At 44.4% G+C, this 26,483-nt stretch overlaps 1 protein-coding gene across 1 annotated transcript in view; it reads right to left on the bottom strand.

The window, feature by feature from the left end:
- The window catches only part of LOC123456047 (myomegalin-like), a 136,806-nt gene that overhangs the window by 67,900 nt on the left and 42,423 nt on the right, over positions 1-26,483 (bottom strand). Inside the window, exons 2-3 of the mRNA XM_045138661.1 lie at positions 14,058-14,113; positions 4,437-4,588 (exon numbers count right to left, since the gene is read on the bottom strand). Coding sequence (XP_044994596.1) covers positions 4,437-4,588; positions 14,058-14,113 — 208 coding nt within the window. The remainder of the gene's footprint in view (positions 1-4,436; positions 4,589-14,057; positions 14,114-26,483) is intronic.

The raw sequence follows: 26,483 nt of genomic DNA, 5'->3' as shown, positions 1-26,483 counted from the left end.
AAAGTGGCCTGGAGAGATGGCTTAGCAGGTAAGGTGCTTGCCTGCAAAGCCTAAGGACCCATGTTCAACTCTCCAGATCCTACACAAGCCAGACACACAAAAGGTGAGGCAAGCGCAAGGTCACATATGCCCACTAGGTGGCGCAAGCGTCTGGAGTTTGATTGCATTGGCTGAGGCCCTGGTGCACCAATTCTCTCTATCTCTGTCTCTCTCTCTCTCTAAAAAAGAAAAAAAAATCTAGAAAAGTGCCTGCTATGTAAAAATCGTTCATTATTATTGTTTGCTATTATTGTCTTAAATAAGTCCTGTGGAATATTATTACAAAAAGGGCAGGAGAAATATCTGACTTTTTTTCTTTTTCTTTTATCTATTTATTTTTGGTATTTCAAGGTAGGGTCTCACTCTAACTCAGGCTGACCTGGCATTCACTATGGAGTCTCAGGGTGGCCTCGAACTCACAGCGATCCTCCTACCTCTACCTCCCGAGTGCTGGCATTAAAGGCGTGCGCCACCACACCCGGCGTGTCTTTCTTTTTTTTAAAAAAAAAAAATTTATTTGTAAGGCTGGAGAGATGGCTTATCTGCTAAGGCGTTTGCCTGAGAAGCCTAAGGACCCAGGATCGACTCTCCAAATCCCACACAAGCCAGACACACAAAGGTGAGGCAAACACAGGGTCACACATGCCCACTAGGTGGCCCAAGCATCTGGAGCTTGATTGCAGTGGCTGAGGCCCTAGCATGCCAATTCTGTCTCTTTCTCTCTCTCTCTCTGTCTCACTCTCACTCTTTCTTTTTTTTTTTTATTTTTTATTTTTTATTTTTTATTTTTTTGGTTTTTCAAGGCAAGGTCTCACTTTAGTCCAGGCTGACCTGGAATTAACTATGTAGTCTCAGGGTGGCCTCGAACTCATGGTGATCCTCCTACCTCTGCCTCCCGAGTGCTAGGATTAAAGGCGTGCGCCACCACGCCCGGCTCACTCTTTCTAAAATAAAAAAAAAACCAAGTGTGGTGGCGCACGCCTTTAATCCCAGCACTCAGTAGGCAGAGATAGATGAATCACTGTGAGTTCGAGTCCACCCTGAGATTACATAGTGAATTCCAGATCAGCCTGGAATTCACTAGAGAGTGAGACCCTACCTTGAAAAAACAAAATAAATAAATAAATAAATTATATAGATTATTCATTTATTTATTTGCGAAAGAGGCACACAGAGAGAGAGAATGGCTGGCCACTGAAAACAAACTCCAGATGTATGCACCAGCTTGTGCATCTGGCTTTACCTGGGTTCTGGAGAGTCAAGCCCTGGTCCTTAAGCTTTGCAGGCCAATGCCTTACTCGCTAAGCCATCTCTCCAGCCCTGTTGTATGTTTCTTGGCACAAAGAGGTAAGAGACTGAAGGCACCTACGGATGGCGTCTGCTTTGCATCCCAGCTTCATTTCCAACAGCGATTCCCAACATGGGGAAGAAAGGACCAATTCATGGCACGAGACACGAACTCTTAACAGGAAAGGACTCGGGAGCTTAGATCCGAAAGTCAGCTGACCATGTTAGTCACTCAGCTCAGCGCCATGGCATGTGGCCGCTGTTCCCCTCAGTGGACTTAACACTTCCCTTCTATGCCCCCAGTCACCTGTCGTCCAAGCGGCACATACCCAGACTGCCTTCCAGAGAGCACCCCACCCCACACAGCTCTGAGACACTTTGCAGCTCCGATCACACTTCTGCAGAGACATAGCCATAAGGTGGGAAAAGGGGAGGGGTTTTCCACCCCCTCTCCCAAGGCCAGCACACACAGCTGTTCAGTTTCAGTGATCATTTAATAGACCTGAAAACACACTGTGTCTCCAAAAAAAAAAAAAAAAAAAAAAAAAAAAGTGTCAGGGCTGATTGATGGCTTAGCGGTTAACTGCTTGTCTGTATAGCCTAAGGACCCCGGTTAGAGGCTCGGTTCCCCAGGACCCACGTTAGCCAGATGCACAAGGGGGCGCACGCGTCTGGAGTTTGTTTGCAGTGGCTGGAGGCCCTGGAGCGCCCATTCTCACTTGCTCTCTGCCTCTTTCTTTCTCTGTCTGTCACTCTCAAATAAATAAATAAAAATAAACAGAAAAGATTTTTTTAAGTAGCAGGGCTGGAGAGATGACTAAGCGGTTAAGGCACTTGTCTGCAGAGCCTAAGGACCCATTTTTTTTAACTTTTTATTAATAATTTCCATACATATAGACAACATATCACGATCATAGGCTTCTTCCACCACCATCCTTATTTTTCCCCCTTCCAAATCCCCTCTCCATTGAATCCCTTCTTTACAACAAGTCTCAATTTTGTTTTTTTTGAAGCAAGCCAAACAAACTGACTTTTTTTTTTTAAAGCAAGAGTGAGTGAGAACTGGCACCCCAGGGCCTCCAGCCACTGTAACTGAACACCAGATGCGCACACCACCTAGCGCTCCCGTGTGACCTTGCGCACTTGCATCACCTCGCGTCTGGTTTACATGGGACCTGGAGAGTTGAACAAGGGCCCTCAAGCTTTGCAGGCAAGTGCTCAGGACCCATTTTTGATTCCCCAGTACCCACATAATGCCAGATGCATTAAGTGGTGCATGCATCTGGAGTTCGTTTGGAGTGGCTGGAAGCCCTGGCTTGCCCATTCTCTCTCTGTGTCTGCCTCTCTCTCTCAAATAAATAAGTAAATAAAAATTTTAAAAAAATATCCATGGCCTGGAGAGATGGCTTAGTCATTAAGGCATTTGCCTGCAAAGCCAGGGGATCCCAATTCTACTCTGCAGGACCCACGTAAGCCAGATGCACAAGGGGGTGCATGCATCTGGAGTTCGTTTATAGTGGCTGGAGAACCTGGCGTGCACTCTCTCTCTGCTTCTTTCTCCCTCTCAAATAAATAAATAAACAATATTTTAAAAAAAATATCCGGGCTGGAGAGATGGCTTATCGGTTAAGCACTTGCCTGTGAAGCCTGAGGGCCCAGGTTCGAGGCTCGATTCCCCAGGACCCACGTTAGCCAGATGCAAAAGGGGGCACATGCGCCTGGAGTTCATTTGCAGTGGCTGGAGGCCCTGGCGCACCCATTCTCTTTCTTTCTCTATCTGCCTCTTTCTCTGTCTGTCGCTCTCAAATAAATAAATAAAAATAAATTTAAAAAATTTAAATAAACAAAAATTTAAAATATATATATATATAATATATATATATATATATATATATATATATATATATATATATATATATATCCATGACAACTTTGGACAAATAAGAGCAAGAGTACAGCTATCCAATTTTTAGACACATGATCTGTGGAGTATTTTTGCCCACAGAAATACCTGGTGAGACATATTTGAAGTCCTAGGACGCATTTGCAATACATGTTGAAGAAAGACAGAGTAAACTCATTGGAACATAACAGTTTTGAAAATGGAAGTTTACTGTTTTATGTTCAAAGCTATCATTAGTTCAAGACTAAAGAAGCCCACTTCTCATCCAGTGACCTGTGTACATGGTATGCAAATGCAAATGAGGTTTGCAAATGCAAATGAGATTTGCTCCCCAGTCATCCCCCAGGAGGTGCTAAAGAGCCATTTCCTTCTTTAGAAGATGGGCGAAAGGAATTCGGGGTGCCTCTTTCCCCACTGTGCAAGTACCAGGAGTCAGGTTCCAGGGTGAGACTTCCCGGGGTTAAGCTACTTGCAGGGAGCTGGGCCTCTCTAAGACAAGACTGGTTACTGCTCTTGGCCGAATCCAAGGGCAGTCAAGGACTTTCGGGCAACTTTGCCAGATTCTTGTTGGGAAGCAAAGGGCTGCGCCCGCGGCCCCTCATGCAAGAGAGAATACTCAGTTCTCCCGTGGTCCAAATGACAACGACGGATGTAGTGATGGCTCAGGGGAGGTGGACTCCTGGGCTCACTGTGTCGCAGTTACGGCTTCTTTAAGGTGTCACTGAAATGTCCCGAGTGTGTCTGAGATGGACGTCAGGAACGCCAATGGTAAGACAGGATTCCTGGGGCAGGCAACTGCCCATAAACCAGAGACTCCAGCATGTGGCTGGTAGAGTGTATGCTTATAGGGACATGTATCCTTGAAAGAAACACCACCACAGGACTGGAAAGATGGCTTAGCAGTTAAGGCGCTTTCCTACAAAGCCTAAGGACCCAGGTTTGATTCCCCAGTGTCTGCGTAAGCCAGATGCACAAGGTGGCGCATGCATCTGGAGTTTGCAGTGGCTGGAGGCCCTGGTGAGCCCATTTTCTCTCTCTCTCCCCCCAATAAGTAAATAAAATATATTTTAAAATCCCACCACTACAATAACCATGCCCACAATCCAGACCAATCTATAGGTCATTTAAAAATAAATAAATAAATAAAACATCACTATTCCATATCCCTGCTTCTAAGTGGCATTAGGGTTGTCCTCACGTGCCTTACCTTCTCAAAGTCTCGAAGAGCTTGGGTCTGCACCTGAGGGGGCTTCTCAAACGCTCTCAAGGAATGTGTCTGCGCAAAGGGGACCTTCTCGCCACTTCTCCAGGTCTGGGACTGCCCTGGGGGACCCCGATCTTTAGTGTCACCGAGGAAAGCTGTCAATGAAACAGAGCAAGAGCGAACATTTATTTCACACAGGCAGCATGAGCATCCGAACTGGCAAACTCCAGTTTCTGAATCCACATGGAAGGATCCACATCAGATGCCCCGTGGTGGTCACGCTGGTAATGGTCTACAGTGGATACAGACACAGAGCTGGTGCCCATGCCCTCTGCAATGGGGCATTCCTACTCCTAACAACTAGTCTACTTCTCCAGACCCCCCGGGGCCGGGGTTGACAAGTGACTTGCACTGGCCAAGACATGATAATCTGGCTCTATGTGGGTTTCAGAAACTAGGCTCTGGGAGGCTCGCCTTTGCTGTTCTTGACTCTTTAGCATTCCAACACCATCATTCTGTGAAGCCCAGTCTACCTACTGGAGAGAAAAAGGTCAAGTTCATTCATGGAAATAAAGTTGCCCCCAGCTGACAGCTCATCACCATCTACTTGGTTGGAGCCATCTGTGTTGGATTCAGGCCCAGTCAAGCTCTCAGGCGACTGTAAGTCATTACAGGGACCCCACATCAGACCACCAGAGAAAAGTGCAGCTTGCCAACACAATTATTATTTAAAGCCAAGGGTGAGCAAGCTTTGCTTAAAGGGCCTGACAGTAGTCTAGGCTGTACAGGCTCGGTCATGACTCAACTCCGCCCGCACAGAAACAAACACGGGGCTGGAGACATGGCCTAGCAGTTATTAAGGAGCTTGCCTTTAAGCCCAAGGACCCAGGTTCAACTCTCCAGATCCCATGCAAGCCAGACGCACAAAGGTGAGGCAAGCACAAAGTCACGCATGACCACTAGGTGGCGCAAGCATCTGGCGTTCAATTGCAGTGACTGAGGCCCTGGCACGTCAATTCTCTCTCTACCCTCCCACCCCACCCCCGCTCCTAATGTCTTTCTTTCTCTCTAAAAAGAAAATTGAAAAACAAGAAAACAAACACAAAGACAATGTTGTTGTAAGTGAATAAGCATGGCTATGTGGTAAACAACTGAACAAGCCAAATGCCCATGGCTTGAAGATTACTGGCCCCTGTTTGAAGCTATTAAGTTTGGGGGTGTTTTATCATGTTAAAAACTATAGCAACACTAAAAAATAATAGCAACAAGCAGGGAATGACGGCATACACCTTTAATGCCAGCACTTGGGAGGCAGAGGTAGGAGGATTGCCATGAGCTCAAGGCCAACCTGAGACTACGTAGTGAATTCCAGGTCAGTCTGGGAGAGAGAAAGACCCTAGCTCAAAAACAAACACAAAAAGGGGGTCCACCTCCCCAAAAGGATGGATTAGAATCCAGTGGGAGGAGAAATAAAATTTCCTTCAGGTTTTTAAAAACCTCAAAGGATGATTTGTTTCTTGACCCTAAAATCTCTCCAGCCTTTTTCTTTCTTGGTTAATTAATCAAAATTCTTCCATTCTCAATGCCCTGACATGCCACCTCTTCCTATATTCATTTTCACTATTTTATCTATGTTAACAATGGGGCAGGGAGGGAGGAAATTAGTTCATTGCTTTGCTACAATATTGACTCTATGGAGATCTATCCTAATATATAGTTTAATTCCAGTCCTTCCTTAAGCAGCCCCTAGGAACAGCAAGATTTAAAAAGAGGAAGATATAGCCACCTGATATTTGATAAAAATGCCAAAAATACTCATTGGAGAAAAGACAGCCTCTTCAGCAAATGGTGTTGGGAAAACTGGATATATATCTGCAGAAGGATGAAAATAGATTCTTCTCTCTCGCCATGCACAAGAATTAAGTCCAAATGGATTAAAGACCTTAACATCAGACCGGAAACTCTGAAACTGCTAGAGGGAAAAGTAGGGGAAACCCTTCAACATGTTGGTCTTGGCAAAGACTTTCTGAATACAACCCCAATTGCTCAGGCAATAAAAACGCAGATTGATCACTGGGACCTCATGAAATTACAAAGATTTTGCACTGCAAAGGACACAGTGAAAAAAGCAAAGAGGCAACCTACAGAATGGAAAAAAATCTTCGCCAGCTATATATCTGATAGAGGATTAATATCTAGGATACACAAAGAACTCAAAAAGTTAAATAATAAGGAATCAAACAAGCCAATCAAAAAATGGGCTATGGACCAGAGTGAGACCCTACCTCGAAAAACCAAAAAAAAAAAAAAAAAAAAAAAAAAAAGGGGCTATGGAGCTAAATAGAGCATTCTCAAAGGAAGAAATACGAATGGCATATAAGCATCTAAAAAATATTCTACGACACTAGTCATCAGGGAAATGCAGATTAAAACTACATTGAGATTCCATCTCACTCCTGTCAGATTGGCCACCATCATGAAAACAAATGATCATAAATGTTGGCGGGGATGTGGAAAAAGAGGAACCCTTCTGCACTGCTGGTGGGAATGCAATCTGATCCAGCCATTGTGGAAATCAGTGTGGAGGTTCCTAAAACAGCTAAACATTGATCTACCATATGACCCAGCTATAGCACTCCTAGACATATATCCTAAGGATTCATCTCATTTCCTTAGAAGTACGTGCTCAACCATGTTTATTGCTGCTCAATTTATAATAGCTGGGAAATGGAACCAGCCTAGATGTCCCTCAACTGATGAGTGGATAATGAAGATGTGGCACATTTATACAATGGAGTTCTACTCAGTGGTAAAGAAAAATGAAGTTATGAAATTTGCAGAAAAATGGGTGGACCTGGAAAGGATTATACTAAGTGAGGTAACCCAGGCCCAGAAAGCCAAGTGCCACATGTTCTCCCTCATATGTGGATCCTAGCTACAGATGACTGGGCTTCTGCGTGAGAATGAAAATACTTAGTAGCAGAGGCCAGTAAGTTAAAAAGGAGACATAAAGGGTAGAGAAAGGAAGGGAGGAGGGTACTTAATAGATTGACATTGTATATATGTAATTACAATGATTGTGATGGGGAGGTAATATGATGGCGAATGGAATTTCAAAGGAGAAAGTGTGGGGGGTAGGGAGGGAATTAACATGGGATATTTTTTTATAATCATGGAAAATGCTAATAAAAATTAAAAATAAAATAAAAATAAAAAAGAGGAAGAAAAGCCAGGCGTAGTGGTGCATGCCTTTAATCCCAGCACTCAGGAGGCAGAGGTAGGAGGATCACCGTGAGTTTGAGGCCATCCTGAATGTGAATGCCAGGTCAGCCTGGGCTAGAGCAAGACCCTACCTCGAAAAACAAACAAAAAAAAAAGAGGAAGAAAGACAATGATTAAAATATACACTAACCCACGTTTAGAAGGAGTGCCTTTAGGCTGAGGATTGAGCTCAGAGGTTCTGCCTAGTGTGTGCAAGGCCCTGGGTTCCATCCTCAGTGTCACAAAATAAAAATAAAGAATGCCAAAAAAAAAAAGGAGGGGTGCTGGAGAGATGGCTTAGCGGTTAAGATGCTTGACTGTGAAGCCTAAGGACCCAGGTTCAATTCCCCTCTATCCACATAAGCCAGATGCACAAGGTGGTGCGTGTGTTGGAGTTTATTTGCAGTGGCTAGGGGACCTGGAGTGCCAGTTCACTCTCTATCTGCCTCTCTCTCAAGTAAATAAATATATAAATGAATAAATATTTTTTACGAGAACACAATAGCAAAAACCATACTTAAAAGAAAAACAAATTAACCCATTATCTATAAAAGCATTTTTATAAGTCTTTCTACAGAACTTTCCCATTCCTACTTTGAAACAATAGTAATTGTGGCACCCAGCATCTTTATAAGGTGCTACGGTTACAAAATATATTCTCCTGAATTATTTCATTTACAGGGTCATGAAGCCAGCATACTAGACCAGCGTGATTATTCAAAGCTTTAGTAAAGGGTCGGAGAGTTTGTTGCCCAACATAATGCCCTGGACAAGTGACAGAACCAACCCTTGTTCTCTTCCCGTGTCTTTCTCAGCAGCATGCTGATCCTGTTAGGAAAGCAATTAAAGGAGGCTGTCATCAGCACAGCAGCTGGGGACACAGGCAAAGTGGCAGAGACTCGGCCACTAGCTCACAGAAGTACTGCCCTGGGGACAGGGTCATCGGGTCCGTTCGCTCCTCCTTGTCTAGATGCTGGCTACGGAACCCAGCGCTTGGTGATGCCACTTGTTCTTCCTAATGTCAAACAAGAAGTTTCATAATGAAGGCTTATTAAGTTTCCTTCTGTCAGCCAAGGAAAGATGAGTTTTTCTACCTTGGGTCATAACCCCTGGCATGCCCCAATCTGGGGTCCCCTGTGTATCATGCTTGACCAGAGCATGGGTCCCCAGATCTTTGACAGGGTCACTACTGTGAAGCAGACATTGTGGCCTCCCAGAGCAGCACTTCTGCCGGTCACTAAGGACTCACAGGGGATATTGGGACCCTCAGGCCCTCCCCACTCTCTGTTCTTTGGCCACCATGAGGTCCAGGTGTCCTCTGCCATGGTGCGCTGCCTCGCAAGCCATGAAGGAAGTAGGTACGAAGTCAACACGTAATGCAACCTCTGAACCGTGAGCCAAAACGAATCCCCCCCCCCACTTTGGACTGGTTGTCTCAGGCTCCGTATCACAGTGACAGAAAGCAAACTACCAAACCCAAGACAAAATGCTCAAGGGCTTCAATTCACTTCTTGTAAATATGTTTTTAAGGTTTTTAAAAATATTTTGTTTATCTATTTATTAGAAAGCAAGAGAGAGAATAGGTGCTCCAGGGCCTCTAAGCCACACTGCAAACGGACTCCACACGCATATACCACCTTTCGCATCTGGCTTACATGGGTACTGGGGAATCGAACCTGGATCTTTAGAGTTTACACGCAAGTGCCTTGACCGTGAAGCCATCTCTCCAGCCCTGTTGTAAATATTTTCAAATGCTCAGAAAAAAACTTTAAAACCATGTGTGCTAAATTAAAAGGAAAATCTGAAGAGAGTGAAGGGGAGTGAGACTATTAGAAAAAGAGAAGTGAAAACCTTTGCTGTTCTTGCAGAAAGAGAGAGAAGAGAAAGAAAGAGACGGAGAAGAGATTGAGATCAAGGGTCCTATGTGCTGACGTGATTTCCTTCTGTCTTTTTCTTTAGTCTGTTTTGTTTTGAAAACCTCTCTCTCTCTCTCTCTCACACACACACACACACACACACAATCACAGGCAATTATCCTGGCCTGTCCTTGTAAAGAAACTAAGAGAAATAAGGAGTAATTGTTGCAGATAATAATTTGGAAGTGGGCTCTAATGGTGGAAAGGCCTTAAGGAAAGAAAAGCTTTTAAGATGATGGAAAATATAAGAAGAATCTTGCTGTATTCTGGGACAAAGGAGAGACTGATGCAGAAAGAAAAGGTTGTTGGAGCCAGAAGGAAAGTAAAAAGGATCAGAAAAATGTCGGTGATGAAGAAAATGATGAGGTCAGTAGACTGGTCACAGTACAGCTGATTTTTTTTTTGTTGTTGTTCTTTTTTATTTAAGATTTTTTTTTTTTTTTTTTGAGGTAGGGTCTCACTCTAGCCCAGGCTGATCTGGAATTCACTCCGTAGTCTCAGGGTGACCTTGAATTCACAGCGATCCTCCTACCTCTGCCTCCCGAGCACTGGGATTAAAGGCATGTGCCACCACACCTGGCTTTTAATATTTATTTATTAAAGACAGTCAGAGAGAGAGAGAAAGAATGGGCACACCAGGGCCTCCAACCACTGCAACTGAATTCCAGACACATGCACCACCTTGTGCATCTGGCTTATGTTGGACCTGGAGAGATGAACCTGGGTCCTTAGGCTTCCCAGGCAAGAGCCTTAATCACTGAGCCATCTCTCCAGCCCTTGTTTTTGTTTTTGTTCTCTTGCCCAGAAGTGTGTGACTTCCATTATATCACTATTTTAGTTGTTTTCTTTTTTTTTTTTTTTGTTATTTTTATTTATTTATTTGAGAGTGACAGCAGAGAGAGAAAGAGGCAGAGAGAGAGCGAGAGAATGGGCACACCAGGGCCTCCAGCCACGGCAAACGAACTCCAGATGCGTGCGCCCCCTTGTACATCTGGCTTATGTGGGTCCTGGGGAATCAAGTCTCGAACCAGGGTCCTTAGGCTTCAGAGGCAAGCGCTTAACTGCTAAGCCATCTCTCCAGCCCTACATCCCTATTTTAAAGAACACCAACCTCAAATGCAAGATTATATACTTTGCTTTTTAAACTGAACACTGCATGCCCAGTCTGTAGCTCTGTAAAATGAAGATGCTATCGAGTATGCATTTCAATAGGCCTGAACTTTGCGGCATTTTTGAAAGCTGTTAACCTTGCCTGGTCTTGTCCAGGAGGACCCTGAGTGGGCCTTATTGATGCATAGCATACATTTAGCTATATATGGAGATAGTTGCTGTTACCTTTTTTTAAAAAAAAAAAATATGGGCTGGAGAGATGGCTTAGCGGTAAAGCGCTTGCCTGTGAAGCCTAAGGACCCCGGTTTGAGGCTCGGTTCCCCAGGTCCCACGTTAGCTAGATGCACAAGGGGGCGCACGCATCTGGAGTTCGTTTGCAGAGGCTGGAAGCCCTGGCGCGCCCATTCTCTCTCTCCCCCTCTATCTGTCTGTCTCTCTGTGTCTGTCGCTCTCAAATAAATAAATAATTTCTGAGGGAGCTTGTGCAAAATGGCGCGCTGATGTTTTAACACCATTCTTCCATGAGAGCAAGCAAATACACCATGTAATGATAATGGTGATGCTGTACCTATTTGGTTTCTAAGCAATTTTTTTTTTTTAATATTAGAAATGTAAGAAGAATGATTTCTTTCACATTTTGGTGAAATTAAGAAAAGTATTGAGTGGAAGAGATTGTAATAAAACAAAAAAATACTGCAATGAGACTAATAAGACATGACTGATGAAAAGAGCAGTCATTAAGCTAGGATTGGATCTGCACTACTTGCTAATTGTAGGACACCAAGCAAATCTTTTAAAATTTTTAAAATTTTATTTATCCATTGAGAGAGAGACAGGAGAATGGGCACACCAGGGCATCCAGCCACTGCAACAAACTCTAGACACATGCGCCCCCTTGTGCATCTGGCTTATATGGGTACTGGGGAACTGAACCTAGGTCCTTCACAGGCAAGGGCCTTAACTACTAACCCATCTCTCCAGCCCTAAACAAACCTTGTAAAAAATATTTGTATTTATTTATTTGAGAGAGAGAGACAGACAGACAGAGAAAGAGTGAGTATGGGTGCTCCAAGGCTCCCATTGCTGCAAATGAACTCCACATGCACACACCACGTTGTGCGTCTGGTTTTACATGGATACTGGGGAATAGAACCCTGGTCGTCAGGCTTTGCAAGCAAGTGCCCTTAACCACTGAGCCATCTCTCCAACCCCATTAAGCCAAATTTCTTAACCTTTACTTCCTCTGTAAAGATGGAGATAGTAACACATACAGAGCTTCCCTGTCACATGAACTATAGAAAATAAGAAATGAAAACATCCCACCTCGTATCTATCTGTAGTGGCATTTTGTCCATTTTCTTTCCAATTTTGTCCTAGACCTTGGATCTTTGACTCAAAATGCAAGCCCTCAACACTCAAAATTTTTTTTTTTTTTTTTTTTTTTTTTGGTTTTTCAAGGTAGGGTCTCACTCTGGTCCAGGCTGACCTGGAATTCACTATGTAGTCTCAGGGTGGCCTTGAACTCTTGGCAATCCTCCTATCTCTGACTCTCAAGGGCTGGGATTAAAGGCGTGTGCCACCAAGCCCGGCTTCAAAATGTGAAGCTTCTTAATCCTTGCAATTTCTGAATTAAACATACACAATGTTGAATACCAATCACAAGCAACTCTAAAGTCTTTAACTTACTCAAAAGGACCCGCTTTCCAGGTGGAACATGTGAACCGTTTATGCTTCAAGGCTTGGGGCAAAAAGGGAAATCACAAATGGGGACAACCCCTGCTGGGACCAGATTTTTTTTTGAAAACAATGTTTCCCAAAAGAAAGCTGTTTCAACCCAGACTTAGAAGGCACATGCCAAATGTTTTCTCTCATATACCCTCCTCTTTCAGACCATAGCCGTGTGTGTGTGTGTGTGTGTGTGTGTGTGTGTGTGTGTGTGTGTGTTGGTATAAGTCAATGAACTAGAAAGATCATGAAAGCGAAAAAGAATGAGGAAGGGGCCACAGCGTAATAGAACCTGGTGTTATGAAAGTAGAAGGGAGGTTACTGAGGGGAGGAAAGGTGCTCCTAGTAGAGGAGAAGGGCCAACCCAAGCAAAGTGTATGTGAACAGGCCATCACGAGCCCATTACTTGGTTAAGTTTAAAAAAATCAAATTTGGGCCAGGCGTGTTGGCGCACGCCTTTAATCCCAGCACTTGGGAGGCAGAGGAAGAAGGATCGCTGTAAGTCGAAGCCACCCTGAGACTCCATAGTGAATTCCAGGTCAGCCTGGGCTAGAGTGAGACCCTACCTTGAAAAAGAAAAACAAAACAACAACAACAAAATAATCAAATTTGGGCTGGATGGCTCAGCGGTTCAATCACTTGCCTATGAAGCCTAAGGACCCAGGTTCAATTCGCCAGGACCCACGTAAGCCAGATGCACAAGGTGGTGCATGCATCTGGAGTTCGTTTGCACTGGCTAGAGGCCCTAGTGCGCCCATTCTGTCTCTCCATTTGTATCTCGCTCTCTCTCAAATAATAATAAGTAAATAAAATATTTAAAAAAAAAAACAAATTTAACAAAGAGAGCCCTCTGTACTTTGATCATTCCAGCAGCTCTCTGGCTGGCATTAATGCAGCAATAGGATGCTGCTATTATGACTACATTAATAGTAACAATATGTGTAGTTTACTGAGTGCTTGTGCCATAACAAGCTCTGTACCTAGATTTTTCTCATTTACTCTTACCTTTGAGATTGACATCATCAATCTGCTTTAAAAAACATTTATTTATTTATTTATTTATTTATTTGAGAGAAAGAGGCAGATAGAGAATAGGTGCACCAGGGCCTCTGGCCACTGAAAATGAATTCCAGACGCATGCGCCACCCTGTGCATTTGGCTTACGTGGGACCTGGGGTATCAGACCTGGGTCCTTAGGCTTCACAGTCAAGCGCCTTAACCGCTAAGCCATCTCTCCAGTCCCAATATGCCTTTTTAATGGTGGATGAGGCTAGAGATTTCTTTTTGTTGGCAGAACGTATTTTAATCATGTTGCAAGCAACTTATAATCAGAGGCTCATTAAAAGTGTGAAGGTTTCATGGAAACACTTCAGTGCAGCGGTAAGATTAACTGTGTGGTGCTCCCGCAGGCACATATAATTACATGTAGTGTATAATTCTCTGCTGGGGGATTCCAAGTGGGAATTATATGCTACCCCGGTATGTGCAAATTTGGAAATTCACAACAGTTGGAAGAGACTGCCATGAACGAACCCAGACAGCCTCGACTCAAGGGACCGCTGAACCCCAGGAGTCAAAGACATGCTCAAGGCAAAGGCCACGGCATTCTCACCTGCGGCGTTGCTTGTTCGGGACACCATCTCTCCATCCTCTTCTCCAAAATAACCTCTGCGGAGAAAACACACCATTCATTCATTAGCTAGCGCTCCGCAAGGCTCCCGTCCCCAGGGCCCAGGACATCCGTGCGCTGTTTGCATTTGTTTCTTCAGAAGTATTCAGTGACCACCTACCACATGTGCCGTCACCCACCAGACGTGGATTCCACAAGGTATCGACTATCCTGTGGTAAAGGAAGGTGAATGCTAAGGAAACTTGTACTAGCATAAAGACCTGGAGACACTGTAAACTAGATGACAATGGGCTGGAGAGATGGCTTAGCGGTTAAGACACTTGCCGGCAAAGCCAAAGGACTCAGGTTCGATTCCCCAGGACCCGCGGAAAGCCAGATGCACAAGGTGGCGCTGGCATCTGGAATTCACTTTGCAATGGTTAGAGGCCCTGGAAACTCTTTCTCAAATAAATTTAAAGAGTTTTTTTTTTTTTTTTAATTTTTTTAATTTTTGAGGTAGGGTCTCACTGTAGCCCAGGCTGACCTGGAATTCACTATGTAGACTCAGGCTGGCTTGGAATTCACAGTGATCCTCCTACCTCTGCCTCCCGAGGGCTGGGATTAAAGGTATGTGCTACCATGCCTGGCCAAAAAAATAAATAAATAAAATAAAATATTTTTTGAGGCAAGCCCAACAGACTGGCCTTTTTTTTTTTTTTTTTTTTTTTTTTAATGAGAATGAGAGAGAGGGAGAAAGGACTGGCACATCAGGGCCTCCAGCCACTGCAATCAAACTCCAGCTGTGTGCACCCCCTTATGCTCATGTGTGACCTTGCCTGGCGTCACTGTGCATCTGACTTACGTGGAACCTGGAGAGCTGACCATGAGTCCTTAGGCTTGTCAGGCAAGCGCTTCAACCGCAAAACCATCTCTCCAGCCCAGTGAAAGTTTTTTTTTTTTTTTTTTTTTTTTGGTCTTTTGAGGTAGGGTCTCACTCTAGCCCAGACTGGCCTGGAATTCACTCAAGGCGGCCTCGAACACCCTGCGATCCTCCTACCTCTGCCTCCCGAGTGCTGGGATTAAAGGCGTGTGCCACCACGCCCGGCTTAAAGCTAGATAACAAGGATGTCAACCAGATAAAGAATTGGAGCAAAAGAACATCCTGTCAGGAAGGACCAGCAAAGACCCCACATCAGGGAGGACCCAGGCCTCACAGAGGACCAGGGAAAGCCAGTGTTGCAGCCAGACCAAGTGGAGCCTTGTGGAAGAGGTTAAAGATATTTCTATGTGAAGAGGTATGAAAGAGAAACCAAAGATGGGGGTTAAATTAAGGAATAAGTGAGGAATCCGGTATTTAGATCTTAGATTGGTTGTTCCGGCTGCTGAGCGAACCTCGAAGCTAAGCAAGAAGTTGGGATGGTTTTGACCAGGGGAAGAAAATGAGGACATAGATGGCAAAAGCCTTACGATGTGACTAGAGAGTCGAATGAACACAGGTGGGCTAGGGAGGTAGCCCACTTGAGAGAGTGTTTGCTAGCATGCCATCCACCCACAGAGAGATGCTGTGAACACCAAGCTCGCTCGTTAAGTCCTTGAGCCCTCCCCAAAAGAAGTCTATGGGCAGAGGTTTGCCAGGTTTCTCTCTTTTTTTTTTTTTTAAAGTTTTTTGGTTCATTTTTTATTTATTTATTTGAGAGCGACAGACATAGAGAGAAAGACACATAGAGGGAAAGAGAGAGAATGGGCGCGCCAGGGCTTCCAGCCACTGCAAACGAACTCCAGACGCGTGCGCCCCCTTGTGCATCTGGCTAACGTGGGACCTGGGGAACCGAGCCTCGAACCGGGGTCCTTAGGCTTCACAGGCAAGTGCTTAACCGCTAAGCCATCTCTCCAGCCCAGGTTTCTCTTTTTAAAAGACAAACGACAGTCCGGGGGAGGCGGAGGAGAAGCTGGCGTTCGTTTGGACAAGAATATTCGTTCCTCACCGCCTCGGGGACAGAGCTCACAAAAACGTTCACTGTGCTAAGTCCCAGATGGACATGACAGCATCAGACATGACATACTTAGAATGCTCGCAACTGCAGTCCTCCCCCAGCCACAACCCTTTCATTTATTTATTTTTTCAAAGATTGATTTTTATTTATTTATTAGAGACAGAGAGAGGGGAGAGGAAGAAAGGGAGAAGTAGACAGAGAGAAAATGGGCACATCAGGGCCACTAGCCACTGCAAATGAACTCCAGACTCCTGCGTCACCATGTGCATCTGGCTTATGTGGGACCTGAAGAATCAAACCTGGATCCTTGGGCTTCGCAGGCATGCACCTTAACCGCTAAGCCGTCTCTCCAGCCCTGCAAACCCTGTATTAAACCAAGAGGGTCACTAGCTTGTGAGTCTTCCAGGCCCTTTTTTTTTTTTTAATCTCTTCTCTTTTTCATTACAAAATGTCCCTGAGGGGATGGCCTGATGGGTGAAAGTGCTTACTGCCCAAGCCTTACAATGGGAGTAAGACCAGACACAAATTAGCATTCACACCTGAGCTCCCAGTGTGCCTTGCAGCAATGGAACGGGGAGTCAGGAGAATCCAGAAGCTCTGGGGTCAGAGGCAAAACAACAAGAGAGACCCCGATTCTAACAAGGTGGAAGGAGACCAACAAACACCCTGAGGCTGTCCTCTGACCTCCACATCTGCACCTCCCCCACACATGCACACACACGCGCGCACACACACATGCATATTCACACATACGCAGTTTCCCCGAGAAAAGCATGCAAGAGAGGGACGCATTATCCACTCCCCACTGTTGAAGTAAAGCAGGAGAAACATGTCAGAACCCCTGAGAGGAACAATGTCTTGAAACATTTGGACAGGAAAAATGCATACTTATCTGTTGCTATTCCCTGAGTCGGCGTGCTCAGTGTTCAGAAGTGACTTACCCATCCCCTTCAGGAGCCAGGCCAACCCTCAGGCCGAATCCACCCATCAACACGGTTTACCCCATCCACACCAGACTGACCCATTTCTACATGGTCTTGAGAAGTGAGAGAGTGTGCCTCTCCACACGGGAGACGTTGCTGGGATGAGCACCCTCCCAGGCACAGCTCCTGGGAGGAAGGCTTTATTTCAGCTGGCAGAGACAGAAATCCACCACCAGCCAGCAAACACCAAAAGCAGGCAAGCACATCCCCTCCAGGGCACAGACTTCTTGGCACACGTTTGGGCTGGAATTCAGATCCACCCTAACCCCCACATGCCCACCAAACACACCTTTGGCCTGGATCCCAGGATCTGCCCCCAGTGACATCTCCTCCAGCCAGGAGACCTAAGTTACAAGTTGAATGAAACACCTGAGTCTCTGGGAGACACACTCAACCTACCACAGGGGATAAATGTTCCCTTTAAACCGAACAGACAGGTAATTTCTACAGTTTTCCACTTCCTGCTTTTGTTAGTGCCACTTCTCTACTGATAATGCTCCACTGGTTTAAAACATATTTATTTATTTAGTATGTATTTATTTGAGAGAGAGTGAGACAGAGAAAGAGCCAGACACAGAGAAAGAGCATAGGTGCGCCAAGGCCTCCAGCCACTGCAAACAAACTCCAGACGCATGCGCCCCCTTGTGCATCTGGCTTAAGTGGGTCCTGGGGAATCGAACATGGGTCCCTTTGGCATTGCAGGCAAGTGCCTTAACCACTAAGCCATCTCTCCAGCCCCGGTACACAGCTCTTTTCTAAGAGATACATCTTAGTGTTTAGATCTGGAAAGTTACTCAAAGGCTAATCTGTGGCAGGCTTTGCCCCCAGGTAGCAGCAATACTTGAGGAGGATGGAAACCCTAGGAGGTGGGCCTTTGGAGGAAGTGAATCGCTGGAGAGTCTTAGCGGATGCATCCACCCGCCCTCTCTTCTGCTTCCTAGCTGCCTGGGAAGGCAGTTTTCCGTGGCTCCACCCTCAGTGCCTGATGCTCTTTGTACCCCATCAAAAACCCACCATGGGGTCAAATGACCATGGACTAAAACCTCCGAAACATAAAGCCCAAATACATCTTCCCTCCTCCAGGTGGGTTGTGTTTTGTATTTTATCATAGTGCTAGAAAACTGACAATATTTAACCCCGGAACTCTTTTTAATACTTTTTTAAAGATCAGGGTATTTGCCGGGAGTGGTGGCACACGCCTTTAATCCCAGCACTCGGGAGGCAGAGGTAGGAGGATCGCTGTGAGTTTGAGGGCACCCTGAGACTACGTAGTGAATTCCAGGTCAGCCTGGGCTAGAGTGAGACCCTGCCTCAAAAAAAAAAAAAAAAAAAAAAGATCAGGGTCCTTTACAGACATGATCTCACTCAACCCCCCTTGCTCTACAGATTCTCTATTATAGAACAGGATCAGGACACAAGGCGACATGTGCCAGCCCTTCCAGACACCTCCCACCCCCACCACCTTACTCTCAGTATGTTCTTGCCCTTCAAGGCATCTCTTTCCCCTTACTCTCAGCCTCCTGTCTGCTGTGAATCAATATCTGGAAGAATAGAAAGGTCAGCTTAGATGGGGACTGGATTAAAAGGATACTTGTCATTTCCCAGGAGAATTTTTTTTTTTTTTTTTAAATCACTTTAGCTCTATTAACAGCTCAAGTTCCCTTTCTTATTGCCAGATAGCAGGAGTCACCCAGCTGCTCCAAAAAGCTGGGAAGGAATTTGATGTTTCCCAAAGGAGGGAAGAAACACAGAGCTCGTGCCTAGTGCCTAGGGGATTGCAATTTGCGACAACATCTGATAAATCTAAGTGCAGAGAGAATGGTTTAAAAAGGAAAAAAAAAAAAAAAAGCACAGACACCAAGCCTGTCCACACATGCAAAAAGGTTAAGATTTGTTTGTAAATTCTGCTGTATTACCCAGGTCTTTAAAAAGCATGCACAAATGCTGCTCTAGGTTCTCAAATTGAAGTGCTTCTAATTTTATTTTTTTTTAATCATAAGTCAATGAATAATCACACTCAGCCTACTGTTCACCAGGGAATTTACAGCTCTCCCACATAAATGTCTATATCATGTTTTCCCAAAGATAATTTGACTTGTTTTTGTTTGTGCATTTTAATTTTTTTTTTTCTTCCATGTAATAGACATAAGGAAGTAATAATACTATATTTTCTTACAAAATTATTGTGCCTTTTAAAACCCAGTCTTAAGGATCACAAGAGTCACATAATTTGACTTAAAAAAATTGCAAAAAAAAAAATAATTCACCCGCTGGGGAAATTGCTCAGTGGGTAAGTGTTGGCTGTACAACCATGAGGTCCTAGGACCTGCATTTGATCCCCAGCATACACATAAGAAAGCCAGGCATGGAGTTGGAGAGATGGCTCAATGGTTAAGTCACTTGCCTGTGAAGCCTAATGACCCAAGTTCAATTCCCCAGTACCCATGTTAAGCCAGATGCACAAGGTGGCACATGTATCTGGCATTCATTTGCAGTGGCTAGAGACCCTAGTATGCCCATTCTCTTTCTCTCTCTCTCTTTGATCTTTCTATACTTGCAAGTTAATTAATTAGTTAATTTTTTTAAACAGCAGGGTACGCAAGAGTGTGACCCCAACCCTGAGGGGGCAGAAACAGGAGGATTGCTGGGATTTGCAGCTCTAAGTTCGGTAAGAGACTTTGTCTCAAGGAAATAAAGAAAGAAGAGAGATAGAGGAGAACCTCACATCTTCCTCTGGCCTCTGCACAAAGGTATGAGGCACATGCACCTGAACGCACACACAGAGAGAGAGAAAGAGAGAGAGAGAGAGAGAGAGAGAGAGAGAGAGAGAGAGAGAGAGAGAGAGCACATATACTGCATATACATCCCCTCCCAAAATAAAATAAAAACCAATTGCTGTTTCTGTATGAATGAATAGCAGCCCTTATTTTCTTTTCCTATCTCAATCTGCTGGTAACACTAACAATTCCACTAAAATCACCTGTATTGATAATGTTCCTGCCAAGATACTATTCTGCCAACTTGGAAGAACCAACCCTTCCCAAGTACAAAACACTCTTGAGCAGCTCGCCTTCCTGATGTCTGCGTGTGATTTCACCGGTACTTCCTTCCTTGGCTCAGAAGTAGATGTGAAGATATCAGACTTAAGCAATCCATCACATTTATCATCTCATATGATTAGCCTTCCCCGTAGTCTCCCAGGGTGATTTAGGTTGGGAACAATCAGGAGATAGCTGCTGGTCTCTGAAAACCATCTGCCACTGCTGGGGCTCATGTGCTGTCAGACTGACTGATGGTGTCTCCCGGTGATGTGCTAGGAATGAAAGTTGCACTTATGGCAAGGATCTCAGACTCTTTCCACAGTGCAAGCCCCTCGGTGGTCCCCTGGTCTAGGGCAAGGTGGAGTCCCGGCTTCCTTTTCCGGTAGCAAAGGCTAACACCACAATGCAGTGTGATATTTCCTATAAGTCAAACTGCGCAGTTGGTGTTACCATTATATGTTTTGGTCTGTTTTAGACTGGGAGGAGCCACAGGTCAGTCAATGGGCTGCGTGTTTATAAACAACGAAAAGAAGTTGCTGTTACCAATCAGGTTCTATACGGAGTCTGAACAGCATTTATGAGCTAGTTGGATCTTAAGACCAAGATCACAACCAAAACTACTTGTAAGGTGTTGATGTCTATCTAGGCTCCGTCATTTTCTTCTCTTCAGCCTCACTTATAAAAATTATTAACCTACAGTCATTTTTTTTTCTTCTCCTGTGAGTGTCAAACTCTGAAAGTTGTGAATATTCTCAAGCCCTCACCCTAAGCCATAGATTCGGGCTGTTTTGAGCATGACATAGTCTGAGCCCCCACTCATGACTTGACACTCTTGTCTAGTACCCCCAAGCACTGGGATGTAGTCAAATTTTCTGTCTCTCCAGTTTTACTTGATATGGTTCGCTTATTTTAAAAAATTCAGAAGGAGAAAATTCTAGAGCATTATACACAGCAAAAACCTAGACCTTGACTACTATCTTAGAGTTTCAAATTTAGCATCAAATAGTTAGTGAGAAGTTTCTGATATGCCAGGCATGGAAATAAAAAAGAAATGTGGGCTATAGAGAGATGGCTCAGCAGTTTAGGCACTTGCCTGCAAAGCCTAATGACCTGGGTTTGAGTCTCCAGTACCCACATAAAGAAGAACGCACAAAATGGCACATGCATCTATCTGGAGTTCATTTACAGGGCTAAAGACCCCAGCACGTCCATTCTTCTCTCTCTCTCTCTCTCCTTGCATAAAAATGAAAAAAAAAAAATAATGAAACAAAGAAAGAAATGTGTTCCCTGTCATAAAAGCACTTAGAATCTATTGTGGGAGGAAAGTACATGATTCAAAGAGATGAATATGGGCTGAAGAGATGGCTCAGTGGTCAAGGCACCTGCCTGTGAAGCCTAACAACCCAGGTTCGATTCTCCAGGACCCATGTAAGCCAGATGCACATGGTGGCACATGTGTCTGGAATTTGCAGTGGCTAGAGGCCCTGGCACGTCCATATTCTCTCTCTCTCTCTCTCTCTGTGTGTGTGTCTAATAAAGAAAGAAAGAAAGAAAGAAAGAAAGAAAGAAAGAAAGAAAGAAAGAAAGAAAGAAAGAAAGAAAGAAAGAAAACTCTGAAAAAAAAAAAACCTTAAAAAATAAAAACAACAACAAAGAGGCTGGGCATGTTGGCACACACTGAAACTACATAGTGAATGAATTCCAGGTCAGCCTGGGCTAGAGCGAGACCCTACCTCGAAAAGAGAGAGAGTGAAAGAGATGAGTATCAGAGGAATGAGACTTAACAGGGATGGCAGAACATAAAGGAATTAGAGGTTAATTTTTTCCTGACAGAGAGGGAAGTCTGGGACATTTACAGAAAACGAAGGACACTGAATCTGGGTCTCGAAGAACAGGCACAAACGCACAAACTGAAGCTGAAGGTTGTGCTCAGGCTTGCTTTGTCTCCCCAGCCTGGACGGCCATAATGACTTTACACTGCTCACTTCCATGTCCCCGGGACCCTTCCCTCCCCAGACTTTAGTCTCAGGTGAACCGATCGAGGGGAACCAATGGCAGAAACCATTTTGCCACTTGCATCTCACTCCTCAGGCTTACAGCTTTCCAGGATTACCCACAATGCCACTATGGTCTGACTCTCCAAGTCTCAACAAAGGTCCATCAGCCGTGGAACACTCAGGAGCCATAGATCATTGCTAGCAAATTTTCAGTGCCAGGGATGGGATACCTCCCAGTGAGCTGTTGGCCAGGGAGGTCCCTGATGTCCCCAAAACATTATAGGCCATTGCTGAGGCCCTTGGTTTCCCACCAGGAATACATGGTAAGACTCTATTGCTGAAGACTCCACATACTTGGGCTGCAAAAGGCCACTGTGAAATCCTGCTGGAGCTAAGCTGATAATCTCCTCCATGTAGACCAGCTGACAGAAAGCTGGAAGAAGCTGTTCTGCATGCAGTTCAATGAAGAGAGAGAAATCACCAGTGAAGATACTCAACGGTGGACACTATAAGACTTATATTTGGCCAACCAGGCCAAATGAGCCAATGGATGCAATAGTGGCACATCTGTCATGGTGGAAACCAATTACTCTCTAATTGGACTGGAGGCCCACTCCATGGGAGGGAATACATCCCTGATACTGAAAACTTAAAACAGGGGTAGTCATGAGCCCTAGGGGTGTAACATCTGCTGTTGTCTGGCTAAATGTATATACTATGCTTATCAAACTACCCAGTAAGCACTTCTCTTAATGTCCATACCCTTATACTAATGCTACTCTCACTTCTGGTAGAGAATCTACTCTTTTCAGATGGCAGTGACCTTGGGATGACTCTGAAGGCATCATGGTGCTGAGAAGTGACAGAGGAGTGCTCAGCACTGCAATATCTCTATCACACCTTCCAAGGCCCAGGGTCTATTGCGGAAGAGGTGGCAGAAAGAATATAAGAGCCAAAGGAAGGGTAGGACTCCTTACAACGTGCTCCTCCGGACACCAAATGGCCTGGATATCCATGACCTCACAGTGCCTGACACTACCTACAGAAGACTCTCATAATAGGAGGAAAAGATGATGACATCAAAATAAAAGAGAGACTGTTTGAGAGGGGGAGGGGATATGGAGATGGAGAATGGAGTTTCAAAGGGGAAAGTTGGGGGAGGGCATTACCATGGGATATTTTTTATAACCATGGGAGTTGTTAATAAAAGAAAATTGAAAAGAAAAAAAATAAAATAAAAAAGCTAAAATGAAGTAAAAAAGGTCTACCAGGGGCTGGAGGGGTTGCTCAGTGGTTAAGGCACTTGCCTGCTAAGCAAAGGACCCAGGTTCAACTCCCCAGGACCCGCATAAGGCAGATGCACAAAGGGGTGCACACATCTGGAGTTGGTTTGCAGTGGCTGGAGGCCCTGGTGTGCCCTTCTCTCTACCTGCCTATTTCTGTTTCTCTCTCTCTCTCTCTCCCTCAAGTAAATAAATAAAAATAAAATATTTTTAAAAAACAGGCCCGTCAACTAAATTAGCCTTGATCACAGACCCTGTGGCATGACCGGGAGGTGGTGGAGCCTCTAGGAGATGAAGCCTGGGCTACAGCATTGTTACTTTATTGAGGAGGATGACAGGACCCCAGCTTACCCCCCGTCTTTGCTCCTAGAAGCCATGAGTCAAGCAACGTTCCTCCTCCATGTACTCCCACTAATAAGCACTGACTCACCACAAGCCCAAAGCTAACAAGTCAAGCAACCATGAACCAAAACTGCTGAAACACTGAGCCAAAACAAACCATTTTTTTTTTACATATTAAAATTTTTAAAATTTGATTTGCAAGCAGAGAACGACACAAAGAAGAGAGACAGAGGGAGGAATCGTGGGAGGGAGAGATTGAGCGAGAGAGAGAATAGGCACACCAGGGCCTCTAGCCCCAGCAAACGAACTCCAGACACACGTGCACTTCGTGCATGTGGGTTGATATAGGTACTGGGGAATCGAACTCAGGTCATTAGGGCATTGCAGGCAAGCACCTTAACTGTTGAGCTATCTCTCCAGCCCCAAGCCTCTCTTCCTAAAAGTTGCTTATCTCAGATATTTTGGTCACCACAGTGGAAAGTAACTAGCAGAAAATTGGTGTTAGCAGAGGGGCCATTGCTGTGGAAAGGCCTGATGACGTGGGATTGGTCTGAAGGAAGAATTCAGGAAAGTTTGGAGAAGCAGGTTAAAGAGAGCTTAAAATGCTGTGAGTGGAACTTAATGGGCAGCTCCGGTGAAGGCTCAGATATGAGGACATTGGCCACACTACGAGGACTTGATTGAGAAACAAGCAGAGCCGCCCGTGTGCAGTTCTGGGAAAAAAAAAAAAAAAAAAAAAAACCCACACACAAAAAAACATGTCTACATTTTATCAATGCCCTGAGACTTTGTCGGGAGTGTGGGCTTAAAGATAATATATCTTAAATAAAAAAATAATAAAATAATAATGGGGGCTGGAGAGATGGCTTAGCCGTTAAGCGCTTGCCTGTGAAGCCTAAGGACCCCGGTTCGAGGCTCGGTTCCCCAGGTCCCACGTTAGCCAGATGCACAAGGGGGCGCACGCGTCTGGAGTTCGTTTGCAGAGGCTGGAAGCCCTGGCGCGCCCATTCTCTCTCTCTCCCTCTATCTGTCTTTCTCCCTGTGTCTGTCGCTCTCAAATAAATAAATAAAAAATGACCAAAAAAAAAAATTAAAAAAAAATAATAATAATGGATTTGGTGGAAGACATTTCAGGCAGCACAGCATTCAGGCTATGGCATGAATATAGCATAAGCATAGTCAGTATAATATAGTTAGCATGGCTTGGCATAGTTGGTATAGTTAGTGTGCTATAGCATAGGAAGTGCGCTTAGTGTAATGCACTATAATTAGTATAGTGTAGTGCAGCACAGTACAGTATATAGTAGAGTGACCTAGGAGCAGAAAGTATATTGGAGAGATTTGGAAACCTTGCAGCTTGGCCATAAAAAGAATGCATTTAAAGCTGAGTGTGGTGGTGCACACCTTTAATCCCAGCACTTGAGAGGGCAGAGGTAGGAAGATTGCTGTGAGTTCGAGAACAGCCTGGAACCTTAGAGTGCATTCCAGGTCAGCCTGGGCTAGAGTGAGACCCTACCTTAAAAAGTTAAAAAGTAGAGCCGGGCGTGGTGGCGCACGCCTTTGATCCCAGCCCTCGGGAAGCAGAGGTAGGAGGATTGCCATGAGTTCGAGGCCACCCTGGGACGACAGAGTGAATTCCAGGTCAGCCTGGGCTAGAGTGAGGCCCTACCTCTGAAAACCAAAATAAATAAATAAAAATAACTTAAAAGTACAAATAAAAAAGAAGAACACATTTAAAGTTGTCGAGTACCTGAATCTGTAAATCAAAGTAAATCATTCTTGCTTTGACGTTGATTTATCTCATTATTTTTCATAGCTGCAAAAGTCTAACATAAACTGCCAAAAATGATTTAATAATAATGTAAGAAAGGGTCAGGATATTTACACTGCTGTAAAGTTCCTGCTAAGTACAGACTAGAAAAGACAAAAAGGAGAAGTGAAAGGTTGGTGGCTTAGGGTGGTAAAAAAATTTGGGGGGACTGGAAAGGTGGCTCAGTGGAGAAGGTGCTTGCCTGCCAAGCTTAAGGACCCAGGTTTGATTCCTCAGTACCCTTGTAAGCCAGATGCACAAGGCACATGCGTCTGGAGTTTGTTTGCAGTGGCTGGAGGCCCTGGGGCACCCATTTTCTCTCTCTATCTTCCTCTCCCTCTCAAATAAGTAAATAAATAAAATAAAATATTTTTAAAATTTATTTTAAAAATCTGGAGAATGTATTTGATTTAACTTACAATATGTTTCATAATTAGTGGCCTCAATGGCCTACATAAAAAGATGGAACATGTCAGGGCTTGGGCTCAGTGGGGACTTCTCAAGTCGTCAGGGGCATGTGGTGTAACTGGAAGATTGAAGCTTGCTCCTTACTAAAGTCTGCAATATTAGCCATCGAACCAAATACTAATACCTAATTCCCATCTTCTTAAATCTATTGAATATGAATTGTTAGATTCTGGCTCAAATGGAAGAAATCTCTCAAAAGGTCAATTTTTCATTTTTTAAAAAATGTATTCATTTGCACATGTATGTGTTTGTAAGTGTGTGTGTGTGCGCGCACGTGCTTTATGTGGACGCTGGGGACTTGAACCCAGGCTTGCACGCATTGCAAACAAGCACGTTTAACCACTGAGCCATCTCCCTAGCCCCTGATTTTTTCACATGTTTATGGATATACCCATTCAGTTTTGATAAATACAAAATGATCAGAAGGAAAAAAACTGATATAGATAGATAGATAGATAGATAGATAGATAGATAGATAGATAGATAGATAGATTTTTTAGACAAGGGAAGT

The sequence above is a fragment of the Jaculus jaculus genome, chromosome 19, assembly GCF_020740685.1.
Source record: "Jaculus jaculus isolate mJacJac1 chromosome 19, mJacJac1.mat.Y.cur, whole genome shotgun sequence".
In the NCBI taxonomy this organism is placed as follows: domain Eukaryota; kingdom Metazoa; phylum Chordata; class Mammalia; order Rodentia; family Dipodidae; genus Jaculus; species Jaculus jaculus.
Note: the sequence above shows the minus strand (reverse complement) of the source record. Positions and strands in the feature narration are given on the sequence as shown.